Source organism: Lynx rufus, unplaced genomic scaffold (assembly GCF_022079265.1).
Source record: "Lynx rufus isolate CCGP_SWC_20201006 ecotype Redwood Valley unplaced genomic scaffold, mLynRuf1.p SCAF_11, whole genome shotgun sequence".
NCBI classification, from domain to species: Eukaryota; Metazoa; Chordata; class Mammalia; order Carnivora; family Felidae; genus Lynx; species Lynx rufus.
This window is the reverse complement of record NW_025814825.1, coordinates 42,221,134-42,235,616: the sequence shown is the minus strand read 5'-3', so window position 1 is coordinate 42,235,616 and position 14,483 is coordinate 42,221,134. Positions and strand designations below refer to the sequence as shown.

Genomic DNA, 14,483 nt, shown 5'->3' with positions numbered 1-14,483 from the left:
GTAGGGGAAAGAGGCTGATACATCTTATTCCCTCTCCAGGACCTTGCATGTGGTCTGGTACACAGCTGGTGCTCACTAGATGCTCACTGACTTGGAAACTGGGTCTGCTGTTTATGTCTCCTACTGTCCCAGGGCTAGGTGAGAAGTCAGCCCAGCCTGGAAAGGTGGGAATAGGGCCCTCAGCCTGCCTAGAGCTGGGGCTGGAAGTGGATGGGCCTAATATTTCCTGGCTGGCCCCCTCTCCTTCCCTCTGATGGGGGACTTGTCCAAGCCAGGACCAAAGTGAGTGGAGAGTGGGGCAGGATGTGGGGACAGCCTCTGGACAGAGAAGCAAAAAAAAAAAAAAAAAAAAAAAGTCATTTTTAGTGACCTACTTTCCTAAGCTCCCCCTGGCTCCTGTCCCTCCTGCCTGGACTGTCCCCCTCCTACCCCTTCAACACCCAAGCTCAAAGCAGCAGTCTGGCACGGTGCCATCCTAGTGCGACACGGCCTCTCCGGAAGCACTTCTGGGCAGCTGGCTCTGGTCTGAGTGAATAGGAGCCAGGCCTCAGGGACCGGTGACTTGTGGGGGTTGATTGGCTGGCACAGACTGGGTGCTTGGTGACTTTGGAATGTATAAATGAGTTAATTTATCAAGCCACATCCCAGAGGGCAGAGGTGACCTCAGGTTCTGAGGAGTTCCTGTCCACCTGGGGACCTGGATAGGACAGTCTCACCCTGTGTTCTCTCCTCCACCTGGTGGACATCAGAGGCCACCATGTCCTGGCTGATACGGCCCTGGGAGCCCTGGCAGCTGTAAACTCCAGCCCTGGCTGAAATCCAGCCCCTGCATGGCCTCCCTCTGGCTTGAAAGCCTGGCTGCTGGGAGGTGAAGGAGTTCTCCCCCAAACACACTTCCCGGCAGAAAGGCCAATAGAAGCATCTGTCTGTCTCTCGCATAGGCAGAGGAGGGCCCTCCAGAGGCCTGGCTAGGTTGCTAATGTTCCACTAACCTATGGGGCATTGAGGCCAGGAAGGCTCAGATCCCACTGGGGTGCAGCTTAGTAGGAGGCCGGGGGAGGGGACGGGACTTTCCAGGATGAGGTAAGTCCCTGCAAATGAGGATGCCAGGAACAAGGAAGAAAAACAAAGGGGATTATGGGCTCCATTCATGTACCCCAGATGAGTAGCCAGGGAAGGCACAAGCCCCCACCTGGCCTGCCAGCTCCTCCTGCTGGAAGAGGCAGACCAAGAAGGGAGAGCTCATGGCTGGAGAAGGAAGGAGGCTGGCTCCTGGGTGGCCTGAGGCGAGAGCAGAAGTCCCTTACTGCCCACCAGGACTCCCCAGTGGAATGTTCTCTGGCAGCAGGCGTGGGCTTTCTGTTCAGAACCTGCCAGGGAACAGCAGGGGCTGAGGAGAACCACTAGCCCAAAGGCCCTGGCTGCCTCTTCAATGAGGTTCTCGGAGCCACCAATTTGGACAATTTGCTGGGTGTCCTTATGGCAGCTGGGGTGGGGCAGGGGGTGGTGGGAAGACAGAAATAAAGCCTTTTAACATCTCCAGGGTCTCCTTTCCAGCCTATCCCCACACCTTGGAGACAGACAGACGGAAAGACACACACAGGCTCCTGGAGACTGGAAGCCGCTGTTAGAGAGAATCAAACAGGCTTACTTCCTCTGGAGAAGTCAAATCTTCTAAGTCCTCCAACATTTTCTCTACAAACTCTTCAGTCAACAGAATCTGGGAAGAAGGCACAAGACAGGCTTTTATTATTATTTCTTAATATATGGTCTTTTTGCCAACTGCCAAGCTGTGGATCTTTCTTCTGGCCATGGAGGAGATATGAGCCCGTGGTGGATCTGTTCTAGGGACAGAGGGAAGTGCTGGAAGCCTATCCCTGACTGTCATTTCCCCCCAACTCCCACCAGCCTGCCATATCAGAGGGAGGAGGACAGTGAAGGAGGGCTGTCGCAGGACAACGGGGAAGCAAGGTGTGGGTACGTGGGAGAATGGTACTGCCGGTCCCCAGAAGGGACAAAGGAATGGGCAGGAAAAGAGCCTGTTTGGCAGTTCGGGGCCCCTGCACACGGTAGTGCAGCAGAGGGGAAACAGAAAAGCTGATGGCTGGGGAACAGAGATTGCCAACCATCCTCCATGCCCAACTGGGCTCACATGTTCCTCTTTACCCCCCACTTGGTAGGACAAAAGGAATCTGTTTGGATTTGGAATACAAGCCTCGTCTGGAATCTAGAAATGCCCCAGAAGGTACATCCAAGAATGTGTGAGCCGGAGAATTTGCAGATTGTGCACCAATCTCTCTCATTTTACAGATGGGAAAGGGGCTCTCAACCCGTTTCCCTCCGCAGTATCCACATCTCAAGCTGGAAGCTCCCAAACCCCTGCCCTGCTGGGCTCACTCAGCCACTGAGCTCTCCAAAGCTTCCTTTGAGAAACCTCTCCTCCAAGTCACCTCCCAGCTGTCCCACTTCACTGCTCTAGTCTGATGCCTTGTCACTTCATGCTTTGATGTTCAGGACAGCCTCGCCCCACTACTCAGCTGCCACAACCACTACCCTCACAGGCCTTCTTCAAGCTGGTGGGCCATTTCCCCAACTGGCTCAGGCTGGCTCTGCAGAGCTAGGCCAAGCTCACACCAGGCCTGCACCACAATGGGCCCAGGCTGAGGATGTCTTTCCTCTTCCCAACCTGACTCTCTCCTCCACCCTTTTCCTTCCTGTGCTGGTCCAGGAGCCTCCTGGTCTCCACACCTGACCCTTCCCTACCCTCCAGGCTGTGGGTCCACCTGCCTCTGTTCTGCCTCCTCCAGCAAACTCTGAACACCTTGGGTGAGGCACAGAGGAAGAAGGACAATGGGGTGAAGACCAAGGTGAGTGACTCTTCTGAGGGAAGCCCCTTTAGAAGGATGGGGATCGAGAACTTGAGAAAATACCCTTCAGGTTTCCCCTGGGAGTTGTCCACTCTGGGAAGAAGAGAAGTTTCAATATTTGGAACACAGTCAGCTTGTGAGATGAAGTAAAATGTCAGAGCAGTGTGGGAGAGCAGCAAGCAGGGTTGCTGGGGACCACAGAGGACGGAGGGCTCCAGAGGAAGGAAGTTGATGGCATGGAGGTGGGAGCGAGGAATGAGAAAATGACTCCGAGGGAGCAAACCACCTCTGTACCAGGCACTGTGTTGACTGCTCAGTGTATCTTATCTCCTTCAGTCTCCTCACAGATGAGGAAACTGAGGCACAGACAGGTTATGTAATTTGCCCAATGTCACGTGGCTTGTGCGTGGCTGAGCTAAGACCATATCCCAGTCGTGTCTGGACTCTAAAGTCATCCCCGAAGTACTGCTCTTTCCCCCACAACATTTACACATTTATTCATTCTTCCACTCATCTGCCCATCAATCTGTTCAATCCCACAGCATTCCCTGGGTGCCTCTGCTAGGCCTGGCCCTGGGCGGAGCCCCAGAGACATAGGCATGAAAGCAGTCTACACTCTACCTGGACATGCACCCTCTCCTGGTTGACAGGGAGCCAAAGGACATCCTCCCAGGCTGCAAGCCCACAGTCAGCAGCAAACCGGCTCTGACCGTTGGCTCCCATCTCACCGAATTTTTTTTTTCTTCTGTTTGAGGAGCTCAGGCCTCAGGTGAGGGCAGAGACCAGATTTAAACAGGCAAAGTCAGTGGAGAGAAATGCCCACTGGGGGGGGGGGGGCCTCCCACCCACATTCTTCTTCCAAGTGCACCTTGAGCACTCCCAGACTCCAGGGACTCTTTCCTAATCACACCTCAGTCTTCCCACTGCCAGGGCCCATGCCCCTCCATTATCCCAGGGTCCCCCCCTCTCAAAGTCCAGAGTTTCCCTACCAGTTATCGCCAGTCTGCGGGAGGAGTACAAAAGTCACATTCATGGTTTTGGCATTTCCGGGGCTTGCTGCCATCTCTGCAAATGCTAGCACAAACACGAGCATACCTAAAACCCAATTACATTACAATGGCTCCAGTCTGGGCCAGGCCGGGCTGATTTCTAAGCCACAAATAATCTGGAGGGAGGGACTTTCTGCCAGAAAGGTAAATAGGTCTGGGACTATAGTGCTGGGCTGAGGTGGAGGGGAGGGTTCACCAGGACTGGACCACCCAGTGAGACACCAAAGAGCCATTTTTCGACAAAGGGAAAGGCAACCCCACTAACGTGGAGTTCCGTCCTAAGCCAGTTCCTGTGACAAAGGTCTGGAATAGGTGGTGGAGAGAGGGTACGCTATGGTGGCTTTTAGCAGAACAACCACCAAGCGCGTACCCTCTGTGTGTGAACTCATTTTATACCCGGCTGGCGGAAGGGATGGCAAGACCAGAAAAGGGGACAAACCCTAGTTACTCCTCAATTTTCACTTTTGGTGCTTTGCTGGTTCCTGCTGGAAACTTCACATTATTTTAAAAGAATTAAACAGAGAAAATTATACGTAAGATCTGCATGATATTAAGGGTGACATTCCCTGCAAAGAAACACGACAGACTGTCATAGCTGCAGGCAGCTAATTTAATTTCCTTTGGGAGTTAAACCTTAGAAGCTTGGATTGAACAAGCAGGCCCTGTTCTTTGTATATTTCAGACCTGGAGCTGAGAATGGTAACAGATCTTATCCACAGGACACTGGAGATAGACAACTGTGACGGAGCAGCTCCTAGGCGCTCTCATGAGCAACAGACTCGCCGTTGTGATGCAACTGTGGGAAAAGCCTGTGATGCTACGCTTGGGGCTCTTGAAGCTCACTGGGTCCCTGTGGAGCTGCCTGGCTCTGCCACAAATGAAAACAGGATGGTTATGAAGACAGTGGCAATGATAACACCACCAGTGGCAGAAGCAGTGGTGCCTCCTCCATGTGCGGGGCACTGGGCTAAGCGCTTGACTGGTATCGTTTCACGGAACCCTCCTGGCAGTCCCGCAAAGGCGGTAACTATCGCCCCCATTTTGCAGACGAGCCGGTGTCGAGAGGAGACAAGGCTCCTGGACTTTAGAACAGTGATCTGACCTCATGGTGGTAGAGGATACTCTTTTTCCTGTCTGGAGAAAACACCTCAATTCTAGAAGCCTTGTTTACTCACGGCTAACTCTTCTCTCTCTCCTCTGAAAGGGGAGGTAAAGGTGACTTTGGCTTCTACCGATGGCCTGGAAAACCAGCCGTCCTAACCCCAGCCAGACCTATATCTCCTCGAGAAGAACAACCCTGATTAGCTCAAGACGGCTGAGTACCATAGACACCCAGCTGCTCAAAAATTGAGTTGGCCAACTGGAAAGCAAGGCGAACCATGCCCAAAGATGGTTTCCAAGTGGGAACAGCAAGGCAAATTTCCAGGCCAGCTTAGTGAATGCATACATAAGGGAACATTTACTCTAACCCAGAAAAGAGCAGTAGAAATAACAGTAATAATACTGAAAATAACAACAGCACTCAGTAACACGTGCAGTCCCCATGAGCTGGGCGTAAAATGCTTAGGTTTCTGTATAACCAGCCCTTGGAGGCAGGAGGCTCTCTGGTGAGAGGAGAAAGCTCCCACCAACCAATCTGAACAGCAAACTCCCCTGGCAAGCTTTTGAAAATATGAAGATGCCATCCAGACCTTCAGTATTGGAATATCCTGGCAAGGCCAAGGCATCTGCACTTTTGAGGCACCCCAGGGGATCATGGGTGGGAAATACCCAGGCTCACAGGGGAAGGGGGTTTGGGCGCAGGCTTAACCAACAGGGGTGAGTTGGTGGCTGCAGCTTCAACACCTTCTATTTGGCCAAGATGTGAGGGGAGCAGTGGCTCCTTGCTCCCCACTACCAACCCCCACTGTTGGTCAGAAAGGGGGCTTGGAATCCAGATGGCAGCTTACTCCAAGTGCTCACACCAGGTGCCTTAGGACAACCTGGCTGGCTGGTGATGAGGGAGGGCTGTCAATAATCTCCCAATTCCCCAAGCCCCAGCAAGGTCCAGAAGGAACCCAAAAAGTGATCTTTCATGGGGCCTGCCCTGGGCAGGCCCTGCTGTGCCGCAGACAGGAGCCCAGCTGCTGCAGATCTGATTCAAACGTCTGTGGTTGGTGCTATTTCTGAGTCTGCAAACAGCGTTGACAATGCCCACTCCTTCCCCTTGATACGACAATCCACACTTTGTCCGGGGCCCTGTTTGCTCTTCGTGTTGACACGTTGTTCTTGCTTCCCAACAAGTTTGGCTTTCTTCTTCCCTCTCTTTCCTTCTCTCAGAGGCGGAAATGTGTTGTTTACAGGGTAAGGCCTGCCAAGGAGCTGCTCTGGCACCCACAATGGCCGAGGAGGAGGCAGGACGAGGAAGCAGTCCGGTCTGTGTCCACCCCCCTCCCCAGACTCCAACAGGCCAGATGAAAGCCGGAAAACAGCCTGGAGACCCCCCAGGCTTGGGGGCAGAGGTGTGTGTGGCACACACTCATTTCCTGTTCTCAGTGGGTGGTGAGAAGTTGGCTTTGGTGGCCAGGAGTAGGCTCAGAGCCCTCCTGCTCTGGTTGCCGGCTTGTGAGGGCAGAGTGGGCCATCACAGTCTTCTCCTAAAGGGAGGGTGCTGTACTCCCCAGGCACAGTGCTAGGATTTAAACCCTGATGGGTGTACCCTGGGACAGTGAGGTCCCAGGACGGCAAACGTCTCCAGGGAGAACAGGTTGTGGCCAGGTTTACCAGAAGAAGGAGAAACAGTAGAGGCACGGGAGAGGAGCTGCCCAGGGCCTGGGCCAGGGACTGCCAAGTGTCTTCCACACAACGTCCAAATGGGTGGATGAGGACAGAAGGCGGGGGCTTGTCCAGAGGACAGTGGTGAGTCAGCCACTGGGCTAGGACGAGAGCCCAGTAGTGATTCCCAAACTTGGCCTGGAGCGGCGAGCCCACTCGGAACAGCAGCTGGGCATCGTGTCCTGAGGCCGGAGCCTCCCATCAGGGCTGGCAGGAACGGCTGGGAATGGGGGCTCCACTTGGGTGAGCTATCAGACACCACACAGCTGAGAAAGCATTGCAGGGCCTAAAAAAATATTCTCATATTTGGTGATATGACCTCCATGTGACCTCTGGGGCTGACTTCTCCCCCCTTCAGATCAACCCTGGCTGGGGATAGATGAACGACTCAGTTCTGGGCTGGGCTCCTGCTCAGAAGACTAACAACCCAATGTTGACAGCCTCAAGGGAGAGAGGCTTGTTAAAGCTACCGGGATGTGGAATGCTGGGGGAAGGTGTGCAAGAGAGGATGCTGGCAGGCCTCCCCCAGGGCCTGGAGACCCTCCTGAAAAGCTCTGGAGCTGGCTGACAGGCTTTACAATCTCCACGAGGATGAAAACAGCAGATGGTAGGGCAGATGGAGTCAAGGTGTTGACCTCCGGAAACTGAGAAGCCTATGGAATTGGTGCAGGATTCCTGACTCTCCAGCTCCTCCAGGAAGCAGGGAGTGTCCACTGAGCTCACCCTGGGGTTGCAGACGGCCCTGCCTTTATCTGGGCTGGGGCCTTGACTTTCCTGCGGCTGGAGAGTGGGGGAAGGGGAGGAGCATAGAGGGTAGGTGCAGGCCCAGGAGAAGGTGGGTGTGGAGGCCTGTGTGGGGCCACTCTGCACACTCCAGTGAGGGCCCAGATTCCCTCACCTTCTGCCTTTTCCTCTCAGCCTCTCCTTTGTCACTCTTCCCCCATGTGGGGTGTCTTTGCCATGCCTTTTCCCCAAGAGATAACAGGCCCGGGCTGGTAGCCAGAACAAGGTGCCAAGGCTGGGAGCAGGGCTTCCAAGGCTGTTGAGGCTGATGTAAGAAAGTCATCCCAGCCCCTCCCCATTCAGCTGGGATCAACAGGGAGAGTTCAAGCAGCAGCCAAGAAAACAGAAGTCTAGAGCTCTTCACGTTCTTGGGCCTGCCGCATTCAGCTCCTTCCTGCTCCTCTGTCCCTAACAGGCCTGGCACACAGAGGCCAACGAGACACCCCAGATCCTGGGAGCACGCGCAAGAGATGCCTGCAGCGGGGGGCTGTCCTCTCTGTGTTGGCGAACTCCCTCCAGCCCTCCAGACGGGCTTGGGGCCCTTCTTGGTCCAGTGGAGAGGCCCCTCTTTGGTAATGAGCCTAATCCCAGGCCTCCAAGAGGTCCTGCAGACTCCTGGGGAGACAACCAACCCCAGAGGGAGCCCCAGAGGCCCACAAGTAATTACAAGCCCAGGTTCCCACAAGCTAGGCAGCTGCCTGTGACCACAGTGGCAAGACCCTAAAGGGGAAGGCGAACTGGCAGTCAGATGCAGAAAGTGCTGACTGCTTTGAGGGCAGGGAGGAGAGCTGTTTGGGTGTTGGCTCCATGGCTGAGGACTGGCGGATGGAGAGTGGGGGGTACGGGCAGAGGGTTTCCCAGGGCTCCTTAGGCCTGAGAATCCCCTTGGTGAGTGAGGGTGCAGGCTTGGGGAATGGGGCCCCAGCCAGCCTTCCTAGGAGCTCCCCTGTGAGCTGGCCCGTGCTGGACCACACTAATGAGCCCATAACACAGGCCTTTGATTAAGCAGCTCCCCAGCACAGCAACTTTATTGAAACATGCCGAGGCTAGCGGCTGGTTCCCACCGCTCCGGTTCCCTGGGCAACAGTGCATGGGAGGGGCCGTGCCCAGTGCTTCAGCTCCCTTGAGGGGGCTGCCCCAGGGTGAGGGGAGTGGGGCTGGGAGTACAACGCCAGTAGCCCGTGGATAAGCGGTTGGATTCAGAACTCTGGGGGCCCTGAGGGGCATCATGACATCTGCTGAGTCCTCTGGGGGCTGGGGCTCCTAGGCTGATGAGAATGGAGATGCTGACCAACCCCTCCTCAGGGTGAGAAGACTTTCTAAGGGGGATGGCAAGACTCTAAGGACAGGTTCAGAGTTGAAGATGTAAAATGTACTGGGGGTAATTTCTTCTTGAGTTTGGGGAGACCCTGGTCCCTACTTTCCCAAGAAAATGTGCTTGAACCTCCAATACACACAAATGCCATCTGAGGACACTTCTGAGACCTGTCAGCACAGTCATCTACTGGGAATGATGACCTGTTAACCCTTCTGCTGGGTCCCCACCTCCCCCTTCCTTACCAGCAAGAGGCAGCCTTGCTTCCTGGGACATAGCTGGGGTGGGGCGGTGGGGGGCGGGGAGGCCCTTTCCACTTGTGCTGGGCTAGTTTCAAATGTTACACTTCAGAGCTTTTGCTACAGTAACTACCAACACCACATGGACAGAAATCTAATGTTACCAAGTGGGACTTTTAAAATGTATTTATAACTTTATGGTTCAAAGTAATTTTGTTATGAAACAATGTAATAACAACAGTGGAAAAAGGCAAGATAATTTATGGAACACAATATTCCTAAAGCACTAGCTTCCATTTCTTCCTCACTTAGTCTGAGGAGTGTGGTTGGTATTCTTTGTTTGCTGTTTGTTTTAATTAAGGGTTAGTATTTGTGCAGGGGGGCGGCGGGGAGGGCTGGCCTGAAGGAGGAGAAATTCAGTGGCAAGCTCAACCACACACACACACACACACACACACACACACACACACACGCCCACATCGACAGTTAAGTATGTTTCACAGACCCCCCCAGACAGGGTTAACCCCACAAAACCAGCATAATTCTCTTCCCCGCTACTATAACCATCCTTCCATATACCATAAACAGGGCACAGTCAATTTCTGAATTACTGTTGGATCCCCTTTCTTGATACTCCTCAGAGAGGTAAGGTAGAGTTTTCTTCCTCCCACGCACCCAACAAACAAAGAAAAAAACAATGTTCCCCTAAAACATCTGGGAGTGTGCTGGACCAGCCAAGCACCAGTTATAGACCTGGGACAGGGGTGGGGGCTGGAAGGAGGCCTGTGGCTCTCAGGTCCCAGCACCCCACTTGGCAGTGGCTCTGAAGCTGTGCTCCAGCCAGAAGAGCAAAGGAAGGACAAAGTGTTCTGGACAAGCCAGCAGGTTTCTGTGCAGAAAAGCTGGGTTTCCATTAGGAGGAATAGGACAACCATTAGATGAGGGGAGTAGGGAGGCTCTGTCTGCTGAGGCCTGCCCAACCCAGCCCCAGTCCAGGTCCACATGTCCATTATCTAGGAGTTCTGGTGGCATTTCCACAGAGGCACCTGCAAGTGGCTTCCAGACTCCATCTTATCCTGCTTCACCCTTGGTTTCCTGGACTTTGGTTTACCCGGGGTGCGGAAAGTCTGGTACCTCTCAAACCTAGATTTCCATGGCAAACCAATGGCCAGGGCCTAGAGAGTTATCCCTGGTGTCTCAGGGGATGGCGGAGAGGCCAGGAAGTACTACAGCTGATGGGATAGGCAGCAGCATCCACACTCCACATGGTTTCCCATAACCAGCCCTTCTGGAAGGGAGTCAACAACAGCTGCCAAGGGAGGGGAGGGGGAGGCAGGTGTGGGAAGAGCCCACGGAAGACAAGGTAGGGAGGGGGAAAAAAAGGTAGGGAAAGAAAAGGAGCCTCTCACTTGTAACCAGGGTCCATGGGCTGCGTAAGGGTGCTCCTCAGTGGCGAAGGCGCCTTCCACTCCCGTGGAAACAAATGTGATGGCCATGTCACCTGTGATACTTTTATACGTAAAGTGCCGTCCATGCAGGAGCCTGCCCCTGGGGGGAGGAACACAGAGACAGTGAGCAGCAGGCCTGGCCAAGGCTCAGGGACTGTGGGGGCTGTGCTCCCTGGGACAGGGTGCCTGGCAAATGCCCTCTGGACTGCCCACCTGCCCACCAACAGGGGACTGTAACCAAACACGGTCCAAGAGAAACCTCTCACGAGTTCTCTACTGCCATTCTTCCGAAGTGCTCAAAGCTAGCAGAGACACTAGATCAGCATTCAAAGGGCCTGCAGGGGCAGTGGAGTACACCTCCTTCACGTCCTGGTGAGGAAACTGAGACTAGAGAAGGCAGTTAGCAATACGCCCAAGGCCATGCCCAGAACTAAGAGCAGGGTCATGTCCCCCTTTACTTTGAAGGTGGGGGTGAAGCAGTACCTAAACAAACTTCCCAAGCCCCAGGGAGGATGGCATAGTGCCTTCGCAGCACAACTCCTGTGCTCAGGGCAGTGTCTGCCACCTGCTCCTGGGACCTCCCACAAGAACAAAATGGCCAGCCCCGGGGCACCTGTGTGGCTCAGTCAGTGAAGCATCAACTTCAGCTCATGTCAAGATCTCGCTGTGTGTGGCTTCGAGCTCCACATCGGGCTCTGTGCTGACACTGCAGAGCCTGCTTGGGATTCATTCTCTCTCTCTCTCTCTCTCTCTCTCTCTCTCTCTCTCTCTCTCTCCCCCCCTCCCCCACTTGTGCTCGCTCTCAAAATAAATTAATAAACTTAAAAAAAAAAAGGCTAGCCCCAAGGCCACAAGCATACCTCAAAACAAACAAATAAATCGTAAATCATAATCATCACCATCATCATCATCATCATCAAAGCTGAAGCCAAATGGGGTCACTCTGAGGGAGCCACAAGAAGCTCCTGTTAATCCCCAGTCTGGAAATACACCTGGGGGAAGGGCAGGCAGGGACAACTAGTGAGCCAGAGATGCCAGTCAGCAAAGGAAGCAAAGCCTGCCCCTTTGCTTTCTCAGGCTGCCTTGGATTAACCCTTTACCAGTCTAAAGATCTTGAGCTTGGGCCAGAGAGGGAGCTGGGGAGGAAATGGCTGGGGTCCTGGTGGGGGGGGTCTTTCCAGCCCTTGTTCGTTCTGACCACTTGCTATCTTTGCCCTGCTGCCCAGGGTGGTTGGCCAAGGTTGGTTAGCATCCAAACTCTTTTCTCAGGCTCTGGGCTCAGTGGGGAGGGACCAAACCAGGGTAACCCCGTTCTTCCTTGTCATGTTGTCTGAGTTCAGAGTTATTCTGGTCGCCTCCCCTGCTATAAAAGTGAGGGTGGAAACCCCAAGGGCTATGCAAGAAGCCAGCTGAACAGATTCAGCCCAGTGCAGCATCCCCAAACAGAGAGCTGAATGCCGGCCACAGGGCTGGGTTTTCTGGCACTGTGGACAGCAGCAGAAAGGACACAGCTGGGCTTCTTGGTCCCTCAAGGAGTTTGTTGTGCTGGCCACTGGGTTTGGAGAACTGAGCGCTATGCATGGGAAAAGCAACAAGAAGAAGAAAATAGAGCCCGACCCACCAGAGCCCTGCCCTGCTATTCCAGTGCTACTGACATTGGGCTTGTGGGATGGCAGGGGCATCTGAGATTGCCGAGACCACTGAGCCTTCCGAAGAGAGTAAGGCTGGAGGAACACCTCTCTGGACAAAGGAGTGTTCTTCCACACAGTGTGGGCTACAGGCTGGTTCAGAGTCCACAGGCCCCCCCACAGGCCCAAGATGGAACTGCCCGACTGGCTCTCCTCCCTCCCTGGGTCCCAGACTCCACCCAGGCGTGTGGGAGAAGGCACGCATAGGCCCGGTGGCTCCTTGAGGACGAGCTGTGTGCTGTGCGGCTCACCTTAGGCAAAGGGGAATGAGAGCCCCTGACTCCTGGTTGAATTTCAGATGCACACTCTCAAGTTGTCGTGTGCGGATCAGCTCATGGGGAATGATGGCCGTGGAGCTGTCGCTTTCCAGGCTGTCTTTGCGGCTTCTGCAAAGCAAGCACAGGGACAGGTTCAGCACAAGGTAAATAAATACCACGAGGAGCGGCAAGATGGGAGTCTCTCAGGGTGGGCTCCCGAATAATGACAATGACCGTGACTGATGATAGTGGTTAACAACACCCACCATTCACCGTGTGCTGGCCAAATGCCAGCAGCTGTGCAAAGCACTTCTCACTGACTACTCTCAACATCCCCATGAGGTGGGTACTATTGTTATATCCCTTTTACAGATAAGGAATTGGGAGATCAGAGAAGTTAAGTAACTTGTGCAGCTCCCACTGCCAGGGAGTATGGAGCTGGAAGCTGGTCGAAGTTAGATTGGGTTCCAAAGCCTCATCTTTGGCCAATACACTATATAAAAGTTTACCTCGCAGTGGCTTGTTCTTCCCTATATAGCAGCAGGAGCATCTGGGAGCCCTTTCTCCCCACCCTGGAGTCTCAGTTCCCAAGTTCTCCAAAGCTGGAGTGCTAGAGTACCAGAAGGTGCGGCTCCAAGAACTTCCTTCCAGCCGACCCTGAAAAGGCTATGACTTTCAGCAGGCTCTGAGCATGCTCGCTCCTGCTAATGACTAGGAGCTGCAGTGACATACACATCCTTCATCTAACCAGGAAATGATACAATCCTCAGTGAGGGGGTGGAAACCAGATTCTTAGGAGTCAGACCAGTGGGCCTGGCTGGGCAGCAGAACCAGGCCACCATCCTGCTGGGTTTTGAGGCCCCAAGGGCCCTGTACTAGATTCCTCCTGCCTGTGGCCTTGGCCACAGTGAGCTGTCACTGCTGCCTCACACTCCCTCCTGTCCTGCTTCCCGCCAACAGCTTGCCCACAACTGGGCCACGGGGTCCCTTTGCAATCTAAGATATGTTCTTTCAAATTCAGCTGCCCCCACTGACAGCCTCTCAAATCTGCCTCAGCCGGAAATGAGGGTTACCCACTGATCCTATTCAAAAGGCCGGATCCTAGTTTGGGCTGTGAATCGCAGAACAATTCCCCAAGTGTCCATCAAAACACTGGGTAAGAAGCTCTAGTTATTTATCATTCAAGGGGCAGGAGCCATCCAGGATGTCCAGGCTCCACAGTCAGGCAGTCAGTGAGGGACAGGCCCAACCTCCTCACATGCCGGGGGCACTGAGGTGCTAGGGCCTTTGGCCAGTGAGGCACCCCGACAGGCAGAGAACCTCCCCAGAGGGAGGGTGTGAGGTCAGCAGGCAAAAGGATAGAGGGTGACAGGGGGCAGCCAGGGTCCTGCCAAGGCAGTGGTTTACGAAAGCCCTTGAGGTAACGGGGACCAGTCCCATCGGCTGTGTGGATCCACCCCCAGATGTAACCGCTCTGTCACAAAGTGGTCCCTTCCTCTGGTTTGCCAAAGTGAATTCTGAAACTGCCCTTTGCCCTAGCTTCTCTTTTGACAAACCCTTTCACAAGACCCGTGAAGGAGACAAATGCTACGTACGGCCAAGCGGGTCATGGAAGTTCAAGACTGGCAGGAAACTCTGAGGTGGTTTAATCTACTTCTTTCCTTTACAAAAGAGAGCTGGAAACAAATCCAAGGCCACAGAGATGGTCTGTGGCAGGCCAGTGTGGGAGCCTAGGACCTCTTGCTAGATCTCCTTCCCTTACCACCAAACACCACATCGCAGTGGGTGCCCTCAGGGCCCAGACAAGAGCAGAACTCAGAAGACAGCAGCCCTATTCTGCCCCAGAGCGAGGAGGCCAGAGACTCACTCCTGAGTCCTCACAGCAAGCACCCCCTGTATAGGCTGTGGTTAACCCTTCTTTCACAGATGAGGAAAATGGAGGCTCAGAGAGGTGAGGTGACGAGCCTGAGGTCAGAGTGAGTTTAAGGGGAAGAGGCAGGGTGTCATTCTTACAATCGCTTCC

The 14,483-nt window shown here is 54.1% G+C and overlaps 1 protein-coding gene across 5 annotated transcripts in view; it reads right to left on the bottom strand.

Annotated features, from left to right (window-relative positions):
- The window catches only part of SUFU (SUFU negative regulator of hedgehog signaling), a 125,498-nt gene that overhangs the window by 11,746 nt on the left and 99,269 nt on the right, over window positions 1-14,483 (bottom strand). For 4 of the 5 annotated variants that reach the window (XM_047073370.1, XM_047073371.1, XM_047073372.1 and 1 more), the window contains exons 9-11: window positions 12,455-12,589; window positions 10,477-10,615; window positions 1,652-1,720 (exon numbers count right to left, since the gene is read on the bottom strand). In XM_047073370.1, the coding sequence (XP_046929326.1) occupies window positions 1,652-1,720; window positions 10,477-10,615; window positions 12,455-12,589 (343 nt within the window). Of the gene's footprint in view, window positions 1-1,651; window positions 1,721-10,476; window positions 10,616-11,299; window positions 11,508-12,454; window positions 12,590-14,483 lie in introns of those variants that run through there. The other variant, XM_047073374.1, reaches the window with a different exon arrangement.